The sequence below is a fragment of the Pseudorasbora parva genome, chromosome 6 (assembly GCF_024679245.1).
Source record: "Pseudorasbora parva isolate DD20220531a chromosome 6, ASM2467924v1, whole genome shotgun sequence".
In the NCBI taxonomy this organism is placed as follows: Eukaryota; Metazoa; Chordata; class Actinopteri; order Cypriniformes; family Gobionidae; genus Pseudorasbora; species Pseudorasbora parva.
In genome coordinates this window covers 9492682-9518847 of record NC_090177.1, presented here as the reverse complement: position 1 = coordinate 9518847, position 26166 = coordinate 9492682, and the positions used below count along the sequence as shown (strand labels likewise).

Below are 26166 nucleotides of genomic sequence, written 5' to 3'. Positions count from 1 at the left end.
GAGTATCGTCAGCATAACAATGAAAACTAACGCCATGCTTCCTAATGATATCTCCCAGTGGTAGCAGATACAGGGTGAAGAGCAGCGGTCCTAACACTGAGCTTTGCGGTACTCCATACTGAACTTGTGATCGGTGTGACATCTCTTCATTTACTGCTACAAACTGATAACGGTCAGATAAGGATGATTTAAACCATGCCAATGCAGTTCCACTAATGCCAACATAATTTTCAAGTCTATTCAAAAGAATATTGTGATCGATAGTATCGAATGCAGCGCTAAGATCGAGTAATACTAATAGAGATAAAACCACGATCAGATGATAAGAGTAAATAATTTGTAACTCTAATTAGAGCAGTCTCAGTAATATGATACGGTCTAAATACTGACTGGAAATCCTCACATATACCATTTCTTTCTAAAAAGCAACATAATTGTGAAGACACTGCCTTTACTAGTATTTTTATAGAAACGGTAGATGCGAGATTGTCCTGTAATTGACTAATTCTTTAGGATCAAGTTGCATTTTTTTTAAAAGTGGTTTAATTATAGCCAACTTAAACGTTTTCGGTACATATCCTAATGTCAAGGATGAATTAATAATATTAAGCAGATGAGCTATGACCTCTGGAAGTATCTCTTTTAATAGCCTAGTCGGTATAGGGTCAAGCATACATTCTTCTCCTCCTATACCAGTGAGTGAGTGTATTTTTTCCTCTGTGACACTACAATGCTCTGTCTGAAGTGATACTGTAGTAGACGCTGCATGGTTATAATTTTATTCCTAATATTATCAATCTTACTAGTAAAGAAGTTCATAAACTCATTACTGCTGTGTTGTTTACAAACGTCAGAAGTTGAAGCTTTTTTTTTTTTAATTAATACTCATAAAATATTTGGCAACAAATATTTTGACCTACTACTTCTTCTGGTGAGATTGAACACTTTACTATCCCATGATGCTACGGCAGAGAATTTTTGGCTATGAAACAACATAACTGATGCTGTTAGGTCATGTGATTGTCAACATGGCGATATGTTAATATGTATGATGAATGGATTCTATATAACAGAGGCCAGCTAGAAGTAGCTGTACTAGTACACCTCACTCCTCTGATCTTAAGAGACGCTCTAGTGACTGACGCTAGAGGTTGCAGCCTTTAGCCTCCTAGTTAAAGTGTCCAGGCTGGCAGACCTGTGTTTGAGTCCCGCTTGGACCACTCGATCGGACATGAGGGGTTACATATAGAATGCATTTTTTTAACGGTCTTTCTTATTCAAAATAAGTACCTACTCAAGAGAGTGGGTGATTTCAGATGCATCCCTGCTTTGAATACTTAATCTGAAACTAAGTTCAACTTCCTCCTAAATTTAAAGTGATATGAAGAATGCATGCTGATCTCTAAAGTTTGTTTCTTGATCTAAATTTAACATAAAAAAGACAATGGACTCCGACATTGGTCTCTTGGTGAAATCAGGTTGACATCAAAACCCAGCATTGACCTGATATCAATCTCCAACACTGGATAGACATTGAATTCCTGTCATTTTATAATTTAATGCTGTGTGGATGTTAACATTATAAGATTTAGCAGATGTTGGGTTTTAGTTACCATAGATAAAATGTTAAAATATTAGATGTTAATATAATGCCATTAGATATTATCATTATTAGGATCATCAGATGTTGGGTTTTGGTCACTATACCTAAAATATTGGCATTTGGCATTAATATGAAATTGCCATTATACATTTGGTAGATGTTGAATTTGGCGTTGACTCAAAACCAGTAAAATATCAAGGTCAGCTGTTGTCAGCATTCCATGCCAGATTGATGATCGCATTAGACATTGTCCTGGCATTAAAATTTGGTCACCCTTCATCAAAATGCCTTATGATGCCTGTGGTCTGCTGGTATTAAACTTTTAATTTTAATTCTTTGAATTTATGCATTTGTACTTTTTTATGTAAATTCTATTACTTTTTATGAGTTGAGATTAGTAGAATTATAGTAGAAGATAGATGAAAAGGGAGATCTTGCATGAACACTTTCATGATTTTAATGGTGTCATATAATTAGGGGTCAAGAATGGAAGGTCATGTTTTTGGCTTTATTTATTGTTTTTTCTCCTGGTTTAGAGATTAAGATCTACTGTTCAGCACCTTATGTTGCAAACCGATGGGTAAAACTTGGAGAGAGGACGCAGTACGAACCCCAAGACACAGTAACCATCATCTGCAGTAAGGGATTTGATCTGATTGGCTCATCAGTGGTCACATGTGGATCAGATGGCCAGTGGTTGGACTTGCCTGTGTGTCGCCCTGAAGGTAATTTAGGCTGTTTTCACACTGCATCTGAAATCACATACTTCCCTAAGGCTAAAAATAGTCTGTGACAAAATAATTCACAGTATTCATAAAATAATTGGCTAAATATACTCAGATGACCTCCTACCTCCGGCGAGATTGGACACTTTACGGTAACACTTTATTTTAAGGGTCCAGAATAATGCACTAGTTAAGGATTAATGAATGATTAACTTGTTCACAATTAAGCATTAGTTAAGCATGAACACACTAGTAATTAATGATTAACTTAAGATAATAGAAAGGGTACATTACCCATTATTTACAACTTAATAAGCCATATATTATTTTTGTGTAGTGATGTAATTATATTTCTGTTATAACTGAACAATAAGCTAGTAGTTATGCTTAATTACTTGAATTTTGCCATTATAAATGGCTAAATAGTATAATAAAGCAAATTTGCTCAACTACCATTAATACAGTACTAATAAAGGCAATTTGACCCCCTATTCTAAAGATAAGTTCTTATTGTTTAGCAGTTATGCTGCAACGTGATCTCACGAGAATGTGTATTTTGTAAAGTGTGGTTCTACATTAATCTAATACATACAACATTTAAAGAGATAAACATTCTGCTGCAAACTTGGTTCAAAGGACTACATTAAACAAAACTACACCTCAAAACCCTAAAATGAATAAGATTTCTGTAATCATTTAACCATTATTGATCATGTAATACTTATTTTGCTTGACTTGGGACAAAATGACTAGAAAGTACACCAAAACCTAACATAAATTCACAAAAGACAACAAATTAATTAGTTCAGTGTAATCCACATCTTTAGAATCCAAAGAGGAACTTCTTTATCCAGCGTTCTTAATTTTTCTCTTTAACAGCGACCGTAAACAAATCCTGCGCTCGTTAGGAATTCAAACATTGTGTTTTATGGCACTGATATCAAACGCTCATCGGCTCTCGCCTGCTTTGTTACAGATTTTGTTAGTGTTTTTTTTTATTTACAGTCTGTGGGTTGAATGAGAAACATGCGTGCCTTCAAATAGTGAAGTTAAGTTTAAATTAAATAACTTAAATTGTTCTCTGTAACATTACTTCATACAAAACTAAATCGCCAGAGAGGACTGCAACTGCAACACATCGTCACTCGGACTTACTATTGGTACCGCTTTTGACACTTTCACAAAGTGTCAAAGCGACACAGAGGGGTTCGGGATTGTGGCTTGACAATTTATTCCACATCTATAGAGCTGCTAGCATGAACTGAAGTTAATTTTTAAACTAGCAAAGTACATTTCAGTGCTCATGCAATTCAATAGTAAGCTCTTGATGCTTATAATATTATACATAGCTTTGCATTAGCCACTACGTATTAATCACATTTAAAAGAAAGAACAAAACATTTAGATCCTCCCCTTAGTTCTTTATCAGTTTAAAACACAAAATATCTCAATAAACTGAACTTTAGTGTGATAATAACAAAGATATTTTACATTGCAATTTCCACTGCCTTTAAAATAGCATACCTATAGAGTTAATAACATGAACTGATGTGCCCAAATGCGTTAAAGTTACTTAAATCCGTCATAACGCAACAGCGTTATAGTGACATGTTGTGTACAACACAATACACTGCTTTAAATTCAGATTACATATTTGTAACAAAGACTAGCTAGTAGTTGCTGTGTGCGTAATCCTCTGGAGATGTAAACCTCCAACCGCCTTGGAGATATCAACTTCCAACATTGGATAGACATTGAATTACTGACACTTTATATTTTAACGTTGTGTGGATATTAACATTATGATATTTAGCAAATGTTGAGTTTTGGTTACCATAGCTAAAATGTTGATATTTGACGTCAATATGATGCCATTAGATGTTATCATTATGATGACCATCAGATGTTAGGTTTTGGTCACTGTACCTAAAATGTTGGCCTTTTTGTATTAATGTGAAATTGCCATGATACGTTTGGTAGTCATATAATTAGGGGTCAAGCATGGAAGGTCAAGTATTTGGCTTTATTATTTTTTTTTTCTTTTTTTTTCTCTCCTGGTTTAGAGCCAATGATCTTCTGTTCAGCACCTGCTGTAGCAAACCGATGGGTAAAACGGCGAGAGAGGACGCAGTACGAACCCCAAGAGACAGTAACCATCATCTGCAGTGAGGGATTTGATCTGATTGGCTCATCAGTGGTCACATGTGGATCAGATGGCCAATGGTTGAACTTGCCTGAGTGTTATTATAAAGGTAATTTAGGCTGTTTTCACAGTGCATCTGAAATCACATATTTCTCTAAGGCTAAAAAATAGTCTTTCACAAAATAATTCACAGTACTCATAAAAGAGTTAGCAAAATGTACTCTGATGACCTACTACTTCCGGTGAGATTGGACATTTTACTATCCTATGATGCCACATGAGAGAATTTGTTAATGGTTGTGAATCAACATAACTGACGCTGGTAGGTCAGGTGATTATGTCAACATAGCGGATATGTTAGTAAGTAGTATTGTTGTAAACTTAGAATGGATACCAAGTACTTTTGGATATATCTTAACCAGGATTGTCTATTAAGAACACATGTTTTTGGTAGATGCAGTCTTCAAGTCGGACTTAAACAGTAAGACCGTAGGATATATACATTTTAGGGTGACGGATTACACAGCAAATGGGTGACAACTAGGGATGGGTATCGTTAAGGTTTTAACGGTATTCTTATCGGTACTTTTTTTATATATTACACACACACACAATTAACAAAGATACAAATCATATAGGCCTACACAGTGCTTTAATTTCAGGAAGAATTCTAGTAATCAAATGTAAAATAACACTGCATAGTTTATCATAGATACCCTAAATTAATGCTTATTAAAGCTGAAGTTATTCATTCAGGAGCTTTGAGTGATTTTCTATTTGCATTTGGTTGTTTAATTCGCAGTAATTCGTCACATGTTTATTTACACCGCTGCCTCTTTAAGACAGATTTGCAGATCTATAGGCGACTTTGGCAGATGCACTAAATTTTCTCCCAACTATATCCATAATAACTACGTTCATTTTAGACACAAATTGTGTTGTGTTTAAGAGACTCTCCAAGCCGGTCATTTTGACATGGATTATTGTGTACATTTGATCGTTTAGACGCGAGTGTGAAACCGAAAGTGTAATTTGCTTGTCTCTTTGCGGGCTGTTCCGGAGCACGCGCCGACTTGGGAACAATCTCTTGCGCATATTTTTGTGCTTTTAATCGCTCTTTTTATAATTAAACGCGTCCCACAATTTAACAACAGTAGCTAGACTGTATTTTACAACAATCACTGATCATGATGATTCTGTCCTTGCGTTTGAGTTTTAGGGAGAAATGACAGCATTGCTGCAAAGGGAATTAAGTTGCGCTAGACATAAATATTATAATTATAATCTTTGGAAGCCAAAATCTAAAATAAAATCAGACTATCACAGATCTAAAGTGTAACCAGGCTATGTTTGAATAAGTTCTGTCCTCTGTCATCACTCATTAGGGCTGTCGTTTTGCGCCTCTCTCTCTCTCTCTCTCTCTCTCTCTCTCTCTCTCTCTCTCTCTCTCTCTCTCTCTCTCTCTCTCTCTCTCACACGTCACGTTTATTTTCAAAAGTACCCCAGTATCTCCACTCTCTGCAGAAGCAACCAATCCAACAACACAGCTTGCACTCTCGATGCCATGTTCATTCTGTTCATTTTTAGGTTTCTCAGATGTTCAGAATTCACCACCACATCCAGCTTCCACCCAAAAATACATTCCACAATTAAAGATTTATCAGTGTTAGATGACTGCAAAATCTCTTATTTCATTAAACAAATTAAAACAAAATGAAAAAAGGCCAATTTATCCTCATTTTCAATATTCCTGCACCAATTCAGCCACACCAAACTCCCTCAGCTTATCTTAAACTTCAGAAATGCTCAGGCTAAACTCCCATCCGGTCCACTCTTTGTTGATGATTCCAACTGCCCTCTCACTCAGTTTTGGTTCCAAAAACACCTTAAATCTATCTTGATTCAATAGGGCATCCGAGCAGACCACTTTTCCAGCCATTCTTTTCGCACAGGAATCACAGCTATCCAAAAAGGCCTTTCCCTGCACCAGATCAAAACACTGTCGCTGGTCTTCAGAAGATTTTAAGAACTATATCTGATCAAATCGAGCCCATATCAAAGACGCCCAACGAACACTCAGCAGCTAGGATTCAGCTCCAACCTTACTCTCTCACATACCCAAAAGCGACATTTCAAATTCCATACCAGCATTTCAATAAATGTGAATTTTCTTTCTCTACTGCCGCAGCAGTGACTTTGTCTCAACTCCTGCAGGAGCTCAGCTCCTCTGACAAATTTCCTCCAGGAGCTCAACACTGACTAATTATTCCACAGCCACAGCAGTGATGTTCTCCTCTGCTCCCGCAGGAGCTGAACTTGTCTGATTAATTTCTCCAATGCAGCAGCAGTTAGTTTTACTCTGCTCCCACAGGAGCCCAGCCCTTCTGACTAATTTCTCCACTGCCTTAGCAGTGATGTTTACTTTGCGCCCGCAGGAGCCCTGCTCTTCTGGCTAAGGCCTAGTCCACACGTACACGGGTATTTTTATTACCGGAGTTTTTCCTCCTCCGTTTTAAACAATCGCGTCCACACAAGCACGGTTTTAAAAAAGAATCTGTCCACATGAGAACGCAAAACTACGCTATGATTGGCTGCCTGATTTCCACATGGGTCCCATTCACTGCACCGATGCACATTGCACTGACTGAGGGATGCCATGGGCTCAAGTGAAACCCTTCTACAAGTTCCTTTACTTTGGACTCAGTGACAGGTACTGTATACAGGTTAAGGGCCGACGTGGACTGTAATAGCTTCACACACTTGCTTTACTATTTTGTATTATTGCATTCTGGCGCCTTTGTTCTGCAATACAATGAAATAACTGAACATCTGTAGGATATACATGTGATAAGAGCTGTTAGTGGAGTCCACCGCATAGAATCGACTCACGTAAATCAAAAGGAGATGTGGAAAATCTGACGTCAAACAAAGGAGAGAACGGCGCGCACTTCAATTTAAAAAAACGAAATCTCTGGTTTCACCATCTACACAACAACGCTGTAACCGGAGTTTCTAAAAATCTTCACCCTGGCCAGAGTTTTCAAAAAAGTCCGGTTTTACTAACCGGATACAGCGTTTGCGTGTGGACGAACAGCCAAACCGCGTAGAAAACGCTGCGGTTTTGAAAATACCCGTGTTCGTGTGGACAGGGCCTAATTTATCCACTGCCTTAGCAGTGACGTTTACTCTGCTCCCACAGGAGCCCAGCTCTTCTGACTAATTTTTTCACTGCCGCAGCAGTGATGTTTATTCTGCTCCCACAGGAGCCAAGCTCTTCTGACTAATTTCTTCACTGCCGCAGCAGTGACGTTTGCTTGCTCCTGCAGCAGCTCATTGGAGCTTATCTGGATGGTTATCATATTTCTGAGTTAGTTCTTGTCCAACTTTCTCTGTGACTATTAGATTCATTTGTATTCCTAACTGTGATTTGAATTCATTATCTGACAACAAAGGAGTAGCAAGACCACCTTTTTCAGTTGTGGGGATCAGTTTAACATTCTTTGTAAATCTTTTCCTGAGTTTCTTTGTTACCACAGAATGAAAACACTAACACTTCTTTGATCAAAAAAGGGTGTACTTGTTAATGCAGATCAACTATTGTTAACCTTCCTTGGCAAAACAGAGGGCAACACAAATATCAGCCTATAATGCTAATCTCCCCTGCTGAAAACAGAGGCTGAACAACTATTAGCTTGTGATGGTAATATTCCCTGCCTGAAACAGAGGGAAAACAATTATTCTCTGACCAAACAGAGGTTTACAAATTATTAGCTTGTAATGCTAATCTTCCCTGTTGAACAGAGGATACATTTAATCTTTAAAAGAACATTTTTAGAGGTTAATTTAGTTAACCAAACCCTACAACTGTTTGGAAACTTTTGGAAACTCAAAAGGGAAGTCTTGTAGCCTAGAAATCTAGACGCACCCTAGCGGCAGCAAATTTAATTTGCCCGCAAGTGTCGTCTAGGCACTCTCAATACCATTCTGAGCTGTGATCCTCAAAATCTGGACGGGCCAATCACATCATGTATAGAGTTGGCGGGCGGGGCCATAATGACGACGGCCGAGTTGCGTTTGCGTGCTTCTAGTTAACACAGAAACTGGCGAACGGCGGCGGTCTTTCGAATCAGCTCTGACCGCGACTCTGGAAGACTTGGAGTTAAGCTTTTCTCTGAGAAAAGAACAAAGAACGGCGCTGAAGTCATTCTTAAAAAGGGAAGATGTGTTCGGAGTTTAGCCGACTGGATACAGCGAATGTTTAATCTATCAGCGAGCTCTGTTTCACCTTCGTTGCTCTGGTTGGTGTAGCGCTATCCTATTGCGTGCAGAGGGACAGAGGGACAGAGGGAAAAACAACCGTTTATCCCGCACCTCGGATTGCGCCCTGTCTATGGTGAGTTTCCAGACCAAACATCTTGATGTGGGTCTGGCTTGTCAGGCTAGAAGACTTGGATATATCTTCAGCAATATTCTTTATTGAGAACACGTGCTGCCAAAGCTGCAGTCATCAAGTCTGACTTAAACAGTAAGACTGTAGGTTATATACATTTTAGGTTGATGGATTACACAGTAAATGGGTGACAACCTTAATCAAAGCATGCAAATTAATTATCCAGGTAAAGAGATCTGCCCCAGACTCTAATCCTATAGGATAACAATTAAAAAATAATCATTAAAGACAAGAGGTAAGAATCTCAGTGACCTGGCTAATTTGACTTACAATAAAATGACAACAGAAATGTATTGCTGGAAACTTTGCATAAAAGAATAATTAATCTGAAGTCATCATGTTTACCTTAAATGCTAAATACAGTGTACTTCCCTTAGTTTTAAACAGATTCTTACATTTTTAATCCCACAGTGTGTTCAGATTACTTATGTAACAGAGGCCAGCTATTAGTTGCTGTGCAAGTAAACCTTACTCCTCTGATCTCAAGCGACGCTCTAGTGACGCAGACACCGCCTCAGCGCAGACGAGGGGGGCAAATCTTTGAAAGGTGATTCATATGGCGTTCGGACGGGGTCTTTATAATGACTTTGTAACATGCACTCGTCTCAATGAACGTGTCGTTTGCGTCTGCCGAGCGTGACGTCTGCCAAATTAGTCGTTCGTCTGTCTTAAAGGGGTTTCCAGTATTCCACACAATTCATTCTTTATTATTTTCCCCCCACTGATCTTCAGTTATGTTTTATTAGCAATTAAGTACTTTTACCTTGCTTGTGTATAGCTTTTTAATTCCAAATACCACATTTTAATTTACACAAATTATCATAGACTATTTAAAAGTTTTGTTTGCCATTGTTTCTTGTCAACATATCCACAGATAGGATACTTATGAAGAACTCATGCTAGAAAAGTTTTTATGTTTTATGTTTTTATGTTTGTATTCACCACTTGCAGTCTCTTGACCAAAAAGCTAACTTAAAAATATTTATAATTTGTAATATTTAATTTTATAGTTGTAATATTTAGTTTTAGAGTTTCGCCGAAGTTTGATTGACAAGCGATCTGACAGTTAACAGAATTATAAAAACAGGTGTACCTCCAAATCCCTCGCTATGACTTATTCCCCTAACTTTGGATAAAAGCGTCTGCAAAATGAATAGGCTACATGTGAATGTAAAAGAGAAAGACGAGCAGTTCATTATTATTTAGCATATAATTTAGCAAAGAATTAACATTTTAGAGCCAGGGATACTCTTTCAATTCTGCCATGTTTTTTCTCACACTTCAACAACATATGGTATTCATGTGATGTAGAACAGTGGTTTTCAAACCCTGGGTCGCAAGACTTAAAAAAATGGGTCGCCAGGACAGGACATCAGTCTATGGGGCTATATAAATGTATATATTTTTGTGCATGATAAATTAGCCTAAGTCTTATAATACTGTGATGTGTGAGGCTCAGGGGTAGCTACATTAAAGGGGATCTATATTGACGAGCAATTGTTGTTTATGTGGATATTTAAAAATAATATAAAAAAATCATATATTCAGTTTAACAGCATTGGGTTCAAGAAGTTTGAAACTGAACTGCACAGTGCTCACATTTTAATGCTTAAATTATGTTCAATGAATGTTTCCATTAACCACTGTTATGCTTCTAAGTTTTTTTCCCTCTCATGAAAGTAATTCCAAAAATTATGAAACTTATGTTGGTAAGTTTATGTATATCCCAGCACTGCAATAGCCATTATTTTTAAAGGAAGGAGACATATAGGCGTGTTTGTTACATCTGCATGGCTAAAAATGTATATTGTATTGTGAGTTTTATCCGCTGCCATAAAGGAAAATGTCCATCAGAATGTGCCGGCAACTTTGTCCCCATGGGTTAAAGAAAACGTAGCCTATTTAAATAGGCTATGTTTAAATATTAGCCTATAATATATATATTTTTTTATTTCATATGTTCATTAATAAAACAAAACAAAAAACAGCATGAGTGAGAAATAATATACATAAGATGCGCATATGTCTGAAGACATGGAGTGGGTCAGGCATTTTTATTTAAAATTGAATTTTGTTTCATTTTTCAATGAGCGCTGATTTCTAGTGCACCCTATTTACTTGAACTTTGGTAGTTTAATATCTATAGTTTCAGAGGCAGCCAAAATCAAAATTAAGCTCTCTGAAGTGCGAAAAGTGCGGCAAATGGTTAATTATGCTAATGTTACGAAAATTAAATAAAGAAATATGCCTAAAGAAATAAACAATCACTGACACACTGCACTGAGCCGAGTTGAGTAGCGTGTTATACTACGTGTTAGCGAAAACATATATTACTTCACTGCTACACGTGAATGACGCGTAACGTCTGAGAGGACACTTCACTGCCACGCATGATTTACGTGACGTCTACGCCTCGTCTGCGTCTTAAATTGAATGCAATACATAGCAGAAGACCTTCGTTCATCATCGGATTGAAGATTCGGGTCGCCAATGTCACGTGATTTCAGCAGTTTCAGCAGTTCGCTGCTGAAATCACGTGACATTGGCTACCCGAATCTTTGATCGATTCACTGATTCATTAGCCGTTTGATTCTTTTTGGAGGCACATGGAGGAGAAGACAATGCTGAATAAAATCGTAGTTTTTTCGATGCTTCAAGAGACTCTAAACAACCAACTGATGTCACATATGGACTACTTTGATGATGTTTTTATTAGCTTTTTGGACACAGACAGTGAAGTGGGCATTGACAGCATTATGCTCTGGGTCTAAAATATAAAATATCTTAAACTGTGTTCCGATGATGAACGAAGGTCTTACGGGTGTGGAACGACATTAGGGTGAGTCATTAATGACATCAATTTCATTTTTGGGTGAACTAACCCTTTAATATTATACCATAAGATGTTATCATTATGACGACCATCAGATGTTGGGTTTTGGTTACTGTACCTAAAATGTTGGCCTTTGGCATTAATGTGAATTTGGCATTCACTCAAAACCAGTAAATATCAAGATCAGCTGCTGTCAGTATTCAATGTCAAATTGATGATGGCATTAAACATCGTCCTGACAATCAATTTTGGTCACCCTAAAACCAATATCAATGTGCCTTATGATGCCTGTGACCTGCTGGTTAGGTATTAAACTTCTCAGTGTTATTCTTTTAATTTATTTATTTGTACTTTTTTATCTAAATTGTATGACCATTTATGAGCTGCAATTTTTACTAGTAGATGATACGATGGGTGAAAAAGAGAGCTTGCATTAACACTTCTTTTAATGGTGTCATATAATTAGGAGTCAAGCATGGAAGATCAAGTTTTTGCCTTTATGATTTTTTTTCTCCTGGTCTAAATATCATCTGCTCAGCACTTGCTGTGGCAAACCTATGGGTACACCGTGAAGACAGGATGCAGTACAAACTCCAAGACAACAGCAAGCAGGCTCCTGATTGGTTAACGCGGCGTGAATATCTGCCAAAGTGCAGATTTTTCAGCTTTGCGCAAATCGCGCCGCACAATGTCTATTAGCGTTTTTGCATTGACTTAAGATGTAAATCACTTGCGCATCATGTTATTGCTTTTTTTGCATCTAGTGTGAACACACCATAAGGCTAAAAACAAATAGAATAAAATAATTCACAGTACTCATAAAAGAGTTGGCAAAATGTACTCTGATGACCTACTACTATTTCTAGCTAGATTGGACATTTTACTGTCCCATGATGCCATGGAAGATAATTTGTTAATGATAGTAAAACAACATAACTGATGCTGGTAAGTCAGGCGATTATGTTAACATGTTGAATATGTTAGTATGTAGTATGTTCGGATTACATATATGTAGTGGAGGCCAGCTAGTAGTTGCTGTGTGAGTAAACCTCACTTCTCTGATTTCAAGAGACGCTCTGGTGACACTAGAGGTTGCAGCCTTTAGCCTCCTTGTTAAAGCGTCCAACTCTCATGCTGGCATGCTGCATGAACACTTATTTTTAAAGGTGTCATATATTTAGGGGTCAAACACGGAAGGTCAACTTTTTGACTGTATGAATTGTTTTTTCTCCTGGTTTAGAGCCAAAGTTCTGTTCAGCACCTGTTGTGGCAAACCGATGGATAAACCGTCGAGAGAGAACGCAGTACGAACCCCAAGACACAGTAACCATCACCTGCAAAGAGGGATTTTATCTGATTGGCTCATCAGTGGTCACATGTGGATCAGATGGCAAGTGGCTGAACTTGCCTGAGTGTTGCCCTGAAGGTAATTTAGGATTTTAGTTTTCACACTGCATCTGAAATCACATACTTCCTTAAGGCTAAAAACAGTCTGTGACAAAATAATTCACAGTACTTTTAAAAGAGTTTGCAAAATGTACTTTTCTTGGCAAAATGACCTACTACTTCTGGCGAGATTGAACACTTTACTATCCCATGATGCCACAGGAGAGAATTTGTTAATGGCGGTAAAACGACGTAACTGTCGCTGGTAGGTCAGGAGATTGTCAACATGGCGGATATGTTAGTATGTAGTATGTTCGGATTATATATATATATATATATATATCACGGAGGCTAGTAGTAGCTAGTAGTTACTGTGTGAGTAAACCTCACTCCTCTGATCTCAAGAGACGCTATAGCGACTGATGCTAGAAGTTGCCGCTTTTGGCCTCCTTATTAAAGCATCCGACTCTCATGCTGGCGTACCGGGGTACGAGTCCCGCTAAGAGCGGTTAGTTCAAACAGGATGGGTTACACATAGAATGTACTTTTTTAGTGGTCGTCTTTGTTGAAAATAAGTAACTACTCAAGAGAGTGTGTGATTTTAGATGCAGCCCTGGTTTGAATACTTAATAAAAACAAACTGAGTTCAGCTACCTCCCAATAGGGCTAAGCAATTAATTGCATTTGCGATAATATCGCAGTATGATAAAACACAATTTCCCTTTCAGTCGGTCACGTTCGACGTATGTCAGAACTGAACTAACGAATGGGATCTTACTTTAGAGACCAATCCTACTTTGAGTGTTTAAAAACGAGCCAATGAAATTTGGCATGCCATCCACGCATTCCACGCTCCGCCCCACAGCGAGGGTATAAAACAGGAAGTGGAATGGTAGATCAGCACTTTCTACTTCGGAGCCGAACAGTTATTGCTGTTTCTACGGAGAGTGTTGACTACGAGTCTACAAATAAGTGATCTGAGAAACTGACAGTGCGGGTAATACGGCGCTTCAGCGAGAGACCGAGCAAAGTGAAACTAAAAGAGCTTGTTGGTTCGGTGGGCGGTTTCCCATTCAAAACCTGTTGGTTTGCTGGGCGTTTACACACACACACACTGAGAGCTCACACAGGCTTGCAGATCGTACTGTGTGGAGCCGCGGTCATCTCCCTGAGTGCTTCAGCACGTTAAAAGAGCAGTTTCCATTCACAAAAGAGCAACACGGTTTGACCCTGCGTCTTTTTCAAGATGTCATTCAAACTGTGTGTTTCTGGGTGTGGTCGATTTCTGTCTCCGCTTGACGGGCACGTTCGTTGTCTCACGTGTTTGGGCTCTCAGCACGCTGAGGCTGCGTTCGTGGATGCGTCATGTTCCCGTTGCGGGAATATGACCATCGCAGTGCTATGGTCCAGACTCCAGTACCTCAGAAGAGGTGGAGCGCCATCGTGCATCCCCCGATCTAGCGGTCCTCCAGCTGCAAAGCAGAGGGCTGCTACTTTGGCTGATGTCCTTGGTGGGGACCTGAGGGTGACGGTCAGGGCAAACCCGACGGGTCATGCGGCTCGGGCCCCTCCCCTCTCCACTGTGCCGGTGGAGTTTCCGGAAGGGCGTGCTGACCTCCCGTGTGGAGCGCCAGTCGTCTCTTTCGGGACTCCGGTGGAAGATGAGATGTCGGTTGCTGCATCAGGGGATGAGCTAATGGGCTCCGAGGATGAAGACTCGGCTGCATTGCCCCCTTCGGGTGTGACAGCGTTGCCCGAGTCCGACCCGGAGCTTACGGCTATGCTTGCCCGGGCCGCCGCAAGTGTCGGGCTTGAGTGGAACCCTCCACCATGTCCCGAACCTTCGCGGTTGGATAATTGATTCCATTCTCCCCGGAAGTGCATCAGGAGCTCACGAAGTTGTGGGCGGCGCCCTACAGCGCTCACCTGCGATCGACTGACTCCTCCATCCTCACTACCCTCGATGGTGGTGCGGCTAAGGGCTACGAGTGGATCCCTCCAGTCGAGCGGTCGGTTGCGATGCACCTGTGTCCTAAGACCGCTGTGGACTGGAGGCACGCCCTATGTCTCCCCTCCCGGGTGTGTAAGTTCTCGTCCGGCTTGACGGGCAAGGCTTACACAGCCTGTGGGGAAGCCACATCAGCTTTGCATGCCATGGCGCTTCTGCAGGTCCACCAGGCCAAGGCACTCATGGAACTGCACGAGGGTAGTTCTGACCAGGGCGTTATGCAGGAACTGCGGGCGGCAACAGACCTCGCCCTACGGGCGACGAAAGTCACTGCACGCGAACCTGAACCTGTCAGGCCGGCCTCTTCGGCGACGCGATCGAGGACTTTGCCCAGCAGTTCTCGGTGGCCAAGCAGCAGACGGAGGCCATAAAATATCCTGCCCCGGCGGCCCGCTGCTGCCTCCACCCAGCCGCCAGGGGCAGCCCCCCAGTCTGCTCATTGCTGAGGGCGTCCCCCGGCATCCGCCTCCTCCCCTGCCAAGCCCAAGCAGCAGCCTCAACCCGCGAAGCAGGGTGCCTGACGCAAGGGGGCCGCCCAACCCATCCAGGGTCCCGCCAAGCCTGTCGGCAAGCGCAAGGGGAAGCGGCCCTGAGACGGGCAGCCCAGGGAGAACAGGAGCTGCTTTGAGGGAGATGTCCGCATCCCTCCCCCACCCCCCGGAGGAGGACCGGGGGGTCTGCACTGGTCAACTTGTAACATCTCTGCCGCTGGTTCTCCGGACTCCAGCGGTAGCCACCAAGGTTATTTTCGTAAACGAAAACTGAAACTAAGACTAAAACTATTGGTCAAAAAACATTTTCGTAAACTGAAATAAAATTTAAAAATCTGAATAAATAAAAAACTAAAACTAAACGAAACTAACTACTCTTACTAAAAAACTAACTGAAATAAAATAATAATTATCAAAAATAAATATTCGTTTTCGTTATTAATAAGCTCTCTTTAATGTGGTGTAAAATCTGACTGTGGCGGTTGAGGGAGTGTCCAAGCGATCTGAGGAGATTAACCGCTGTCCTGTGACGGACGCGTGCAGACAGGCAACACATCCAGTCCTAAACGGCAGTTCACAAAGAATCAATGCGTCCGTGGCAGTGAAATGGGAAATAACACAAGGTAATGAGATGCACGTTGAACTTCTTTTAACTTAAGCTCACTGTTTTAGAATGCCGTTTCTTACGCGACGAGAGACGCAGGCGCAAAAGTCAGCAACTAGTAGCCAGTACTAGCCTACTGTGCGTTTGAGATTTCATGTTTGCATAATATTGACAGCCTCAAAGGTGTTATCATAATCATTTACATTATATTATATTATTATCTGTGTGGAGACATTTCCCCACAGAGTAGGAAATACCAGGACACACACACATACGATTGTTTCACTATATAAGTGAGGACATTGCATGGACTTCCATTGATTTATATCAGGTTAATGATATTTTATATTCCCTAACCCAATCCCTCTCCCTAAACCTACCCATCCCAAGAACGTGCAAAACAACAGATTTAAATAAAAACATGTTTTGGCCGATTTATATGCCTTTTTAACTAGTGAGGACCAGTCAAATGTCCTTACTAGTCAGTTATCATAATATTTTACTAGATAAGTGAAGACATTGGCCCCCTTTACAATTATAGCACAACAAACACACACACACACGCACACGCACACACACACACACACACACACACACACACACACACACACAACAGTGTGTGTTGGCTGTATTCAGATGACTTTAGCAGTGGTCTCACACTGCTAGCCTACATTGTACTACTGAAGAAATTAAAAAAAATTAAGCTTTTAATTGTTTAACAATATTTTATCTTTGTTATGAATGAGTTTGTCTGGAATTTATAATTTTTACTTTTATATTTTACTTTGCATTTATTTTGTTCTTTAAGATAGGCTAATACTCAGAGGATCTATGTCAAAAATATCAAATATAATTTTTTAATATCAAAATATAATTTATTTTATTTTTAATCTCCAGATCGTTGTTTGTATAGGTCAGAGTTAGACTCAAGCTTTTTTGCTCAAAGGTGAAGACCCAACTTTATACATGTTTTGTAAGACCGTCCTGGGTTTAAACAATAATGCTTGTTTATTATTAATAAGTTATTTCACTTAAGGATGTTTAGTAAGATTAAACTCTAAAATAAGCTGATAACATCACTGTTTTCTCCAGTACGACTGCACAGCCAATCTAATTTTGTCGCAATATTATCCTGTTTGACACTGTGAAGCTGCTTTGACACAATCGTGATTGTAAAAGCGCTATATAAATAAAGCTGATTGATTGATTGATTAATCTGTGCAAACATTCAACTTTGCTGAAATTAAAAACCCTTGATTTGGTCTCTACACTTCATTATGGTAACTCTGCTAAACTATAATTACTAAAACTGAAACTAAATAAATAAAAACTAAATAGAAATGTATTTGCAAAATAAAAACTAAACTAAAACTAGCAAAACCATTTGTAAAACTAATTAAAACTAAACTGAAATTGGTAGCAAAATTGAAAACGATAATAAAATAAAAACTAATTTCAAAAAGCAAAACTATAATAACCTTGGTAGCCACTTCACAAAAAGAGCAGTTTCCTCTCTCTCTGGGCCCCAAGAGGGTCAGGTTGGCAGTGTGCGACGCCCACGGGCCTTGTCACTCCTTTCCTCCCCTCCCTTCACCAGGGGGCAGCAGTGTGGGGCTCGAGGACGCCCCCGGGCCTTCTCACCCACATGCTGCCTCTCCTTGGAACACTCAGTCAACACTCTGGGCCGCCCCCGGGCCTCCCGAGTCGGGGCTAAGTGCTCCACCTCCCTGCCTTCGGGCAGTCGGCGGCAGAGTGGGCTTCGAAGATGCCTCCGGGCCTTCTCACCCACTCTCTGTCCAAACCAGGAGTGTTCGGGCAACACTTCGGGCCGCCTCTGGGCCTCCCGAGTCGGGCCAGAGCACTCCGCTTCGCTGCCCCACCTCCGGGCACGTCTGTGGTGCCGTTGGTCCCGCTTGCACGGTCTCTGGGGGCCTGGCTAGGTCTCTCCAGGCCGTCTCGCTGGCTCATCCGTACCATCAGACTCGGCTACGCCATTCAGTTCGCGCGCCGGCCGCCCAAGTACAAGGGCATCCTCTTCACCTCCGTGTGAAGCAGCGATGCTCATGTCTTGAGGTCAGAGATCGAGGTCCTACTGGAGAAGCGATCGACCTGAAGGATGCGTACTTCCATGTGTCTATTCTCCCTCGACCTATGTTTTGCGTTCGAGGGGAAAGCATATCAGTACAAGGTCCTGCCTTTCGGGCTGTCCCTGTCACCCCGCGTCTTCACGAAAGTCGTAGAGTCAGCCATTGTTCCGCTCAGAGAATGCGGCGTTCAGATCCTCAACTACCTCGACGATTGGCTGATGCTAGCCCAGTCGAAGGACCAGTTGTAAGAAACACAGGGACCTGGTGCTCAGTCACCTCAGCCGGTTGGGCCTTTGGGTCAACCGGGGGAAGAGCAAACTCTGTCCTACACAGAGGATCTCTTATCTCGGTATGGAGTTGGACTCGGTCAACCGGACTGCGTGCATCACAGAGGAGCGAGTCCAGTCGGTGTTGAACTGCTTGAATATGTTCAGAGGCAGGACAGCGGTCCCACTGAAATTCTTTCAGAGGTTCCTGGGGCATATGGCATCTGCAACCGCGGTAACGCCGCTCGGATTGCTTCATATGAGACCGCTTCAATGCTGGCTCAATGGCCAAGTCCCGAGCTGGGCGTGGCAGAGCGGTCAGTACCGGGTCCCAGTGACTCCTTACTGCCGCAAAACCTTCAGCCCGTGGTCCAACACTTCGTTTCTCCGCGCCGGGGTGCCCCTAGAACAAGTGTCCAGGCATGCAGTGCTGTTCACGGATGCCTCGGCCACCGGCTGGGGGGCCACGTACAATGGGCATGCAGTTGCCCATTGCCAGTGGTATTATTCCCTGGCCGGGGGTACCCTCGGCACAGATGCACTGGTACACAGCTGGCCCCGGGACCTACGCAAATATGCGTTTCCCCCAGTGAGCCTGCTTGCACAGAGGAGGACAAGGAGCAGGTCTTGCTAGTTGCGTCCTACTGGCCCAACCGGACCTGGTTCCCAGAACTATCTCTCCTCACGACTCCTCTCCTCCTTGGACCATTCCCCTGAGGAAGGACCTTCTTTCTCAGGGACGGGGAACTCTATGGCACCCGCGTCCAGACCTCTGGAATCTTCATGTCTGGTCCCTGGACGGGACGCGGAGGTTCTAAATGGACTACCACAAGCTGTCGTACATACCATCGCTTCGGCTAGAGCCCCCTCTACGAGGCGCCTCTATGCTCTGAAGTGGAACCTGTACGTTGAGTGGTGCGCTTCCACCGGGAAGACCCCCGAAGGTGTTCGATTAGTGTCGTGCTTTCTTTCCTGCAAGATGGGTTGGAGCGAAGGCTGTCTCCCTCCACACTCAAAGTATATGTTGCCGCAATAGCGGCATACCACGATGCAGTAGAAGGTAATTCCGTGGGGAAGCACGACCTAATCGTCAGGTTCCTCAGGGGTGCGAGGAGATTAAATCCTCCTCGCCCTACCTCGATACCCTCTTGGCATTTAGCTCTAGTGCTGAGAGAACTTCAGAGCCCTCCCTTCAAGCCTTTGGTGTCTTGTGAGCTTAAGATATTGTCAATGAAGACAGTGCTCCTGACCGCATTGGCCTCTATCAAGAGGGTAGGGGACCTGCATGCACTTTCGGTCAACGAATCGTGCCTAGAGTTTGGGCCCGATAACTCTCACGTTGTCCTGAGACCCTGGCCTGGATATTTGCCCAAGGTTCCTACCACTTCCTTTCGAGAACAGGTAGTGAACCTGCAAGCGCTGCCTTTGGAGGAGGCAGACCCAGCCCTGGCTGTGCTGTGTCCGTTCCGCGCTCTTCGCGCTTACATCGACCGGACCCAAAGCTTTCGGTCTTCGTCTGTTACGGAGGCCAGCAGAAGGGAAAGGCTGTCTCCAAGCAGAGGTTAGCCCTCTGGATAGTGGATGCTATAGTCTTGGCTTACCAGTCCCAAGACGTGCCTTGCCCGTTCGGTGTAAGAGCACACTCCACTAGGAGTGTTGCTTCTTCCTTTGCACTGGCTCAAGGCGCCTCGCTGACAGACATATGTAGAGCTGCGGGTTGGGCGACACCTAACGCCGCATTCACACGGGGCGTAGGCGTTAACGCTGGACGGAGGGCGTGGCTGAAGCTGGGTGCTGACGCGATCGTCATAGTGACAACAGCCAATCACATTAACTTGCCGCTTGGACCAAAACACAACACAAAAAAGCGCCTTTTTTGGTTGTATGTGCGAGTGCGATTGCCCGTGTAGTTGTTGTCAGCGCACTGCACAGGTGCACGAAGCTGTTAAGTACATTAAATCCTGAAAAAGCGCCGACAGCGGGAAGAATATCACGTAGTGGTCCAGGAGCTGCGTCTGGATTTTTAACGGTCTATGGTCTGGATGGTTCACGGAGCAGTAATGAACGCAATTGGCTATTGTCTGCTGTAGGATATTTGCATACGGCGATCTGATTGGATGACGCCTGCGCTGGCGCTTGAAAAGTTGAGAATTCTTCAACTTCTGCCGCTTGCAACGCGAGTGAAGCGCCGCGGCGGAACCCACAATTCAGTTCGGCAACGGATGATGTCACCCATTCAAAGTAAATGGGAAGCGTTAACGCCTACGCCCCGTGTGAATGCGGCATAACACGTTCGCTAGATTCTATAGCCGCTGTGTAGAGCCGGTATCTTCCAGCATCCTCGGCCCCAGTGGCCAGGAGCGTTAAGTGCCCGCTCTAAGTGTCGGCTTGCAAACGCCACTCCCGCCCGCTGGGCCGGATACGTGCGTCTATTGTGTCCAGTTGTGTCCCCGGGAAACCAGCTAACCCTGTCGAGCTCCTCCGTCACCCCTTCGGTGTCAGACGTTGCGGACCGTCTGACACCAGGCCTGCACCTGTATGCTTGTGAAACGTGGTTGTAGGCTGGGTTCCATATGTAGCGGTTCCCTGACGGCAACCCCATATGTGTATTCTTCCACGGTATCAGCTAACCTTCGGGCTAGCCCCGTGTCTTTCCCTGGACAGAGCTCGCTCTGTCATCTCTGGGCGTGTTCTTTCCCCCCTACATTTAGGTTGGAACCACCCCAGAGACTGCCATATGTTGCACTACCCTGTAGGCTAGTCCTTATATGTACTCTACCACCATGCCTCCGGGGCCGTGGTCCGCAGCGTTCCATCTTCCGAGACGGGCACGCTTTCCCAGCGTTATCCAATAGTCATTCTGAGTGGGTCTTGCAGAAACAGCAGTGACTGTACTCCCTGCTTAGAGCCCTGACTTCTGTACCATACTAGATGGTAAGTTTGTGCTCAAGCAGGGTGCTGGAAGGGCCAGCATCCTGGCGTTTTCCATAGGGATCCCATTCGTCGGTTCAGTTCTGACGTACGTCGAACGTGACCGACTGAAAGGGAACGTCTCGGTTACGTATGTAACCCTCGTTCCCTGAAGGAGGGAACGGAGACGTACGTCCCATCGCCAGGTACTGTGCTTCCGCTGGAAGTCCGGTCACTAGTCGGCTCCTCAGCAGGAAAAGCGCTGATCTACCATTCCACTTCCTGTTTTATACCCGCGCTGCAGGGCGGAGCGTGGAATGCGTGGATCGCACGCCAAATTTCATTGGCTCGTTTTTAAACACTCGAAGTAGGATTGGTCTCTAAAGTAAGATCCCATTTGTCGGTTCAGTTCTGACGTACGTCTCCGTTCCCTCCTTCAGGGAACGAGGGTTACATACGTAACCTAGACGTTTTTAACCGCAAAGGCTGCGATTACAGTCTGGTCAGGTTACACGCAAGCAAGAAGCATCAGCTTTGCATGATATGCCTACAGGGAAGAACAGTTTGTTTTTAATCGATCTAATATTGTGTTGGTCATACAATTGGGGAGGGAGAAAATATCCTTTCTCTAAAAATACTGGACCATGATAATGGCACTTCGTTTGTTTTAGAAACACCCGTATTTTGCTTGCTTCTAATTCCCCTCTCTCTCTCTTACACACACATACAAATCATAAAATAACATTTCATAATTTAGAAAGGTTGATGTGAATCACAAATTCATTTTTCGTAGGCTTCATCGCACAGAATATGCACTGTGAGAAACTTTGCTTGATGTTGCTTACAGTGTGTTGCCCAGCCATATTTTCCTTACAAATGCACTATGAAGGCTTTGTGTCGTTTGTAATGCAGTGTGCTTATATATTAAAAATAGAAAACCTGACAGAAGTCTTTCAGTTTCAAATGTTCGCGCCGCGCTTTGTGGAGTGCTCACGTATGTGTATATATATGCATCTCAGATTGCTTTTATAACGCAAAATTAATGTAAACACAGTCAGTAATGTTTTAAGGGATTAAATAGACAGGACAAACCACATCTTATATCATATATTTTAAAGGAGATCTATGCATTAGTGTGAATGCAAATCTCCTGCTGTATATGATGTCATTAAAATAATCAAACAACAGTAAAGACGAGAAAATTGCTTATCTTTGTTGAATAGTACAGAAGATAAAGAGCTGAAAAAAATAATTGCGTATTAAATTGCAATCACAATATAGTTTTTTTTAAATTGCAATAAGACTATTTTCCAAAATCATTCAGCCCGACCTCCCATATTTCAAGTGATCTGAAGAATGCATGCTGCTCACTAAAGGTAGTTTCTTGCTCTAAATCTAACATCAGAAAGACACTGGACTCCAACATTGGACTCATGGTGAAATCAGGTTGATGTCAAAACCCAACATTGACTTGATATCAACCTCCAACATTGGATAGACATGGAATCCCTGTCATTTTATACTTTAAATGCTGTGTGGGTGTTAACATTGATATTTAGCAGGTTTTGGTTACAATAGCTAAAATGTTGATATTTAACGTTAATATGATGCCATGAGATGTTGTTATTATGAAAACCATCAGATGTTGGGTTTTGGTTACTGTACCTAAAATGTTATTCTTAGTGTTATTCTTTATTTTTTATTTATTATTTATACTTTTTTAATGTAAATCATATTACTTTTTATGAGTTGTGAATTTAACTAGTAGATGATAAAATGGGTGAAAAAGGAGACCTTGCATAAACACTTATTTTTAATGCTGTCATATAATTAGGGGTTAAGCATGGAAGATCAAGTTTTTGGCTTTATTAATTGTTTTTTTCTCCTTGTTTAGAGCCAAAAATCTTCTGTTCAGCACCTGTTGTGGCAAACCGATGGGTAAAACGTGGAGAGAGGACAGAGTACGAACCCCAAGAGACCGTAACCATCACCTGCAGTAAAGGATTTGATCTGATTGGCTCATCAGTGGTCACATGTGGACCAGATGGCAAGTGGCTGAACTTGCCTGAGTGTTGCCATAAAGGTAATTTAGGCTGTTTTTACACTGCAGCTGAAATCACATACTTCCCTAAGGCTAAAATTAGTCTGTGACAAAAACAATTCACAGTACTCATAAAAAAGTTGACAAAATGTACTTTGATGACCTACAATTTCCGGTGAGATATTACATTTTACTATCCCATGATGCCATGAGTGAGATTTTGTTAATGGTGGTGAAATGACGTAACTGACACTGGTAGGTCAGGAAATTATGTCAAAATGGCGGATATGTTTAATATGTAGTATGTTCGGATAACATATATGTAACGGCTAGCAAGTAGATTCTGTGCAAGTAAACCTCACTCCTCTGATCTCAAGAGATCAGGGTAAGACGAAAAAAACGGTTTGGAAAATGGATTCATGTTGTACATTCTCATTATATAATTGTGTAAATCTTGAACACAAAAATGTTACGGACAGCAGCTTTAATATTGTCACATAACAAATCTGCTTCAAATTGAATTAAAAATGAAATTACAACATTAAAATAAAAATGGAAAGTGTGTACAAATATTATCAAATCATGAATATAAATAATAAATAATTGGGAATCATGTTCATCAAAACAGTGCACATTCAATTTCTCTTAAAAACTGAAAGCACTCTTTGTTCATTGCCCGTAATGTTTTTGTTCCTCTTTATTTATGTAATTCTTTTAATTTATTTATTTGTACTTTTTATCTAAAATGTATTACTTTTTATGAGATGTGATTTTCACTAGTAGATGATAAGATGGGTGAAAAACGAGAACTTGCATGAACACTTGCTTTTAAAAGTGTAATATAATTAGGGGTGAAGCATGGAAGTTTTTGGCTTTATGAATTGTTTTTTTCTCCTGGTGTAGATATCTTCTGTCCAGCACCTTCTGTGGCAAACCGGTGGGTAAAATCTGGAGAGAAGACACAGTACAAACCCCAAGAGACAGTAACCATCATCTGCAGTAAGGGATATACTCTGGTTGGCTCATCAGTGGTCACATGTGGATCAGATGGCCAGTGGTCGCACTTGCCTGAGTGTTGCCTTTAAGGTAATTTAGGCTGTTTTCACACTGCATCTGAAATCGCACACTTCCCTAAGGCTAAAAACAGTCAGAAGAATTCACAGTACTCATAAAAGAGTTGGGGAAAATGTACTCTGATGACCTCTCAGATAGCATGGTGACATTGATACAATGTGGAGTTTTGATCCAAAACATCATTTTAGATAAGATTGACATTTCAATGTTTAAAGTATGTTGGATCAGCATAAACATTGTGATGAAAGTCAACAGCACTCATGGGTAGAGACAATAGCTGTGTCCCAATGTGAAGCATTTACATTACATTACAGTGGCACTATGACGGCTATCTCAGTGTGAAGGCTGCATTAAGTGTGATTGCGTCACAGCGGCGCAATGAAGGCTGTCCCAATTTGAAAGCTGCACCTTCCTAAGCCCGCACAAAAATCACAAATATGCAGATTTAATTATGCCAAAGCTGATTGAACACTGGCGAAAATATTGCTTCAGAATAAATTACATTTACACACAAATAAAATCTAACTTTTTTATGGACAAGTACATTATTTACTCAGACAAGCACAAGAACGAGGCCTGAAAAGCCCATGAAGGTCGAGCCCTGAAAGTAATTAAATAAAGACTTGGACGTAAATATATAAATGAAAAAAAATATTGTAACAGTTACATTTAACATAAGAAATAAACTGTTAACAAATAGTTGGTAATGATTAAATATTTAACCTTGGGCTATATTTAGTGTATGGTCCAGTTTCCCATCTTTGCAGGCTTTGAAGCATGTCAAAATCCAATAAAAACAAATAAAAGACAGCTCCAGATTGAACGCACGCTGTGAATTTATGCTGCGGACGCGATTACCTCAGCTCTCTTCACCAGAGCTCATTCAGCTCATTCATCACGATAAATGTAATCGGACTCCTGCTGCGTTTGTGCCATGACACTCGCTCGGCAGTTCACTCAAAATTTGAACAGACATGTTCAGTTCCCATTAAGTCGGTCACTCTCAACGCCACATCAGAGTACAGACAAATAGGAATTTTACTCGCAAGAGCCAATCTACTTCGAGTATAACAATGAGCCAATACACATTGGCATGCAATGATTGCACCGGGTGCTCATGCCACGTACTGCAGGTATAAATGAGACACAGGGGATTGCATCAAATTATGCTTTTGCTTCGGAGATGAGTGGTATAGGGTTATGCCAGACATTACTCCTCAATGGGAACCAGCCCCCGGGGAACCCTCACCCCTTCCGCACTCCGCAGCCAGTAGAGCTGCCATTGGAACGTGGTGGGCCGTCCTCGAGATGTGCATACGAGGATACGAGGCCGTCCTTGTATCCTTCGGGGCTCCCTGCGATGAGGAGATGTCCGTTGCTGCATCGGAGGGAGGGTCAGAGTCTTCCGGCTGCAGCGGCAGTAATGCCGCCGGCTTGATTCATATGAGACCGCTTCAGCCTTGGCTTCACGCTTCACGGCCGAGTCCCAAGATGGGCGTAGCAACGCGACACTCACTGGGTCAGCATCACACCGGCCTGTCGCCA

At 42.1% G+C, this 26166-nt stretch overlaps 1 protein-coding gene across 1 annotated transcript in view; it reads left to right on the top strand.

Annotated features, from left to right (window-relative positions):
- The window catches only part of LOC137079147 (complement receptor type 2-like), a 43790-nt gene that overhangs the window by 16216 nt on the left and 1408 nt on the right, over positions 1-26166 (top strand). The window contains exons 10-14 of the mRNA XM_067447112.1: positions 2140-2328; positions 4392-4580; positions 12995-13180; positions 23401-23589; positions 24451-24633. Of these exons, the coding sequence (XP_067303213.1) occupies positions 2140-2328; positions 4392-4580; positions 12995-13180; positions 23401-23589; positions 24451-24632 (935 nt within the window). The 3' untranslated portion in view covers position 24633. The remainder of the gene's footprint in view (positions 1-2139; positions 2329-4391; positions 4581-12994; positions 13181-23400; positions 23590-24450; positions 24634-26166) is intronic.